General features: G+C 49.9%; 1 protein-coding gene across 3 annotated transcripts in view; it reads right to left on the bottom strand.

Moving 5' to 3' along the window:
• SWT1 (SWT1, RNA endoribonuclease homolog) overlaps positions 1-3,495 on the bottom strand; it is a 98,529-nt gene that overhangs the window by 91,596 nt on the left and 3,438 nt on the right. The window contains exons 1-2 of one of the 3 annotated variants that reach the window (XM_019501235.1): positions 2,898-3,279; positions 2,732-2,803 (exon numbers count right to left, since the gene is read on the bottom strand). In XM_019501235.1, coding sequence (XP_019356780.1) covers positions 2,732-2,794 — 63 coding nt within the window. In that variant the 5' untranslated portion in view covers positions 2,795-2,803; positions 2,898-3,279. Of the gene's footprint in view, positions 1-2,731; positions 2,804-2,897; positions 3,280-3,495 lie in introns of those variants that run through there. The other 2 variants (XM_019501240.1, XM_019501247.1) reach the window with 2 other exon arrangements.

A 3,495-nucleotide genomic window follows, 5' to 3' on the forward strand; every position in this document is an offset into this window, starting at 1 on the left:
GAGGAGGCATGTGCCCCCTGGATCTGCGCAGGGCAGGGTGGAGCAGGCTGCAGCAAGGGCTCTTCTTGGCAGGGGCTGGGCTTGGGACAGGCGCCGGCAGCACTGGGAGGATGCTGCATCCACCCCAAATTTTGCCACTGCTCCCCTCCCAGCGCCACCACAACCAGCCACGACTCTTACTGGCATGTTGGTGGAAGCAGGGCACTAAGCCGGGGATGCGCCGGGCAGCTGGTGGCGGCAGCGCTGGGAGCAGAGTGGTGGTGAAATATGGGATGGATACAGCATCATCCCAGTGCTGCCAGCACCCATTCCGGGCCCAGCCCTGCGCAAACCCAGCTGCAGCCCACCCCGCCCCAATCCAGGGGGCACACATCCCCCACCTACCCCAAGCCCTCCCAGGGTGCAAGCAGCAGCAGGAGCCACGCACTCCCCCAAGTCGTGGCTTGGCCCCCTCTCCCTGGACAGCACCTGCCTCTGCCCCCTCCCTCACTGTGGGGGCCATTGTCTCCCCCATGCCCCTTCCCTCCCCGCTCTCCCTCCACCACACCAGACTTTCCAGCTGGAGGCAGCTGTATCTGAAATCAGATTGCTATCGGACGATATGTCTCCTTAAATATCAGCTATCTATATCAGGCCCCAAAATCTCTATCGGTGCACCCCTAGATATTACGGCCACATGTACAAGATATGGCCACACTGCAACAGGGAGTTTAGGACTCCTGTTACTTTGAGAGAGAGTGCAGCAAATGGACCTCAGGCAGTTAAGAAGGGGTTAGCCGCAGGAGGAAAGGCAGACTGGCTGTTCCATCAAGCCCAGAACGTGTGGGTGGCTGCAGAAGTCACCTGACCAGAAAAGTACAGGGGCTTAGGGAACATATCTGCCTACGGCCTAAGCCAGGACAGGCAGTCTGGTCAGGCAAGGTGCAGAGAAAAGAGCTCCTGAGCAGACAGGCTATAGAAGAGTTCTTGACTGACTGACACGTGGGCTACCTTGGGAAAATGCGAGTAGAATACTGCTTGCGTACAGGGGAATCGGACTCAGGGTAGAGTGTAGTGTGTGGTACAGCCAAGTAACTGATGTTTTATGTTCAGACCCAGTACTGAATCTGTGTTATAACCAGAGGGCTTATTCCTACATTACAGTTTATACTAGTGGACTGAAATGGGAGTATCATTCCAGTCAATGGGAAGGACAGAGGAAGTCCCAGTAGTGCCCAAGGAGGGCAGTGGAAGAGTCCGGGGGGGAGAGGGGGTGGTGGTGGGGGTGCAGTGCCAAAGTAGGTGAGACAAAGGCTGGAACGTAGAAGCCAGGTCAAGTAGTGGGCCTGGGCTAGAGGGTCCAGCAAGAGAAAAGATTATGAAGGCCAAAGCCCGAACAGGGAGAGTGACTGAATGCTAACATCTGCAAGGCATGGACATGGCTTCAGGGGAGATCAGAAGCCACAAACAACCTGTAAGACAACAGGTGCCCTGGAGGCACAAACAAGCCAAGAGGGCCCACCTAGTACAGGTGTAGGACTGGGACCAGTGGGATCCAGGAGGGAGCTGCTGGCAGTGAAGCAGGGGCTTGATCTAGAACCTTTGGCAGCCTCCCCTTTCACATTCTATAAAATTCCAAAAAAGGCATGGCAAGTGAGAGAATATGAAGGGTGCCCTTGAGCCAAAGCAGAGGAGGAGCTGTGTGGCCACCAGGGGCATCCCAGCCAAACCCTGGCACTTGTTATACACATAGGCTGTTTGCAAACATTTTGCAAAATACCTGTTTGCAAAATAAATAAATAAATAAATAAAAGCGCTTTACCAGAAGCAGCAGCACATTACTTTGACCAAGCTCTGCAGCAACTCTATAGATTAGGTGCATCAGCAGTGCTTTTTGGCACTTTTATCTAAAGCTGAGTCAATCAGCTATTAGTTAAAAGCAGCAAAAAAGCCCCACTAAAGCACACAAATCTATACAGATATCGAGCAAGCTGGGTCCAACTAAGATGCAGCCTCTTCTGGACATGCATGGGGCTCAGCACAGGAATGCATTGAATTTATAGTAAAGCGCTGTTAGTTTATTTAATTTCAGTTCAGCTCTTCCAGCAGCTGTAGCAGAAGAGGCTGCCCAATATTGCGTTTCAAGAACAGTGACACAATTCTGGACAAAACTAATCCGATCTATGCTGTAGCTCAGGGCTGTCCAACTCACAGCCTGCATGCGGCCCATGAGGAGGTAAGCTGAGGCCCACAGTACTCTAATTACTCCAGCTACTGCCAGAGCATGGGTCAATGTGGCCTGCAGGGCTAGGGAGAAGAGAGGAAGCAAGCCTGCATGGCACAGCAAAGTGTTGCGGGGGCAGGGCACATGGTGGGGGATGCCTACCAGAGTGCATCAAGGGAGCGAAAGCATATCTTACAAGTTAGACAACCCTGTTGTAGCTTATAAGGCTTGAGGCAGCCTGTGTCCCATCTACACCAGGGTCCCTAATGCTGGGTCAACTTCCATTAGCGTATACGTCTGCAACAATGAAGTATTTCACTGGTCAAGTATGCCACACAAACAAAGCCTCAGCCCAAGCTCACAACAAAGCTCCCAGAACCATTACTCTGTCTTGGATCATTTCTAGCAAACCAAAAATGGAAAATAATCTCTCATTTCAATCTCCAGTTCATTCTCCTGTGAAACAACCTGCAAAATTTAAATGCTATTAAGATATGATATTTTCACAAAATACACTACTTTTCTTACTTTGTTGTCCAAGTCATCCAAACCATCCTCCCGGCTAGATTTTTTGGGTTTCTTTTTAGACATCTCAAAACCCTAAGGAAAATAATGTTAGTTAGTAGTAGTGCAAAGTTATGTCTCCAACATAGTAAAGCACAGACTGTTTGTAATAAAACAATTTGCAACCTACTTAATTTGCCAAATTAAGGACAAGCCACAAAGCTGTTTGCTGAGGGTTTTACATCCAAACTGTGCTGCTTCCACAATCAGTAGGAGCTTGTCAGCAGTTGCACAAAGCTGACTGGTGAAGCAGTAACCTTTAAAACAAAAGAAACAGTAAATCACTGGAACACTGGTACCACACAACTGTTTGTTGGGACTCCATGTACCTCATTTTCACAGGTGGTTAATAAACCTAAACCTGCAAAGGACCTCCCAAAAAAATCAGTGCAAATTTTAAACACTACATAAAAGCTGTTAATTCTGAGGGGAAAAACCCCCACTCTGCATTAGACTTCCTTTCACCCAGATTCCTTCTCATGAATCAGCACTTGTATTTTATCTGAGAACTAGAAGTGCACTAATACCCTGGTCCATATCCTCATAATTGACGGGTGGCAATTGGCTTTTATTGGCTGATAATGTCACTGATAAATGCCATGTGTATGCGCACAGCTGCAGCATGCATGCGGCCAGGAGTGCAGCCCAGCAGCTTGGAGAGCAGCGTCCAGCCAGTAAGTCTGTTGAGGGGAAGGGGCATGGGGGGGCACGAGGGAGGGAGGGGGGCT

The sequence above is a fragment of the Gavialis gangeticus genome, unplaced genomic scaffold (assembly GCF_001723915.1).
Source record: "Gavialis gangeticus isolate Ggan-Ray unplaced genomic scaffold, GavGan_comp1, whole genome shotgun sequence".
Taxonomy (NCBI): domain Eukaryota; kingdom Metazoa; phylum Chordata; order Crocodylia; family Gavialidae; genus Gavialis; species Gavialis gangeticus.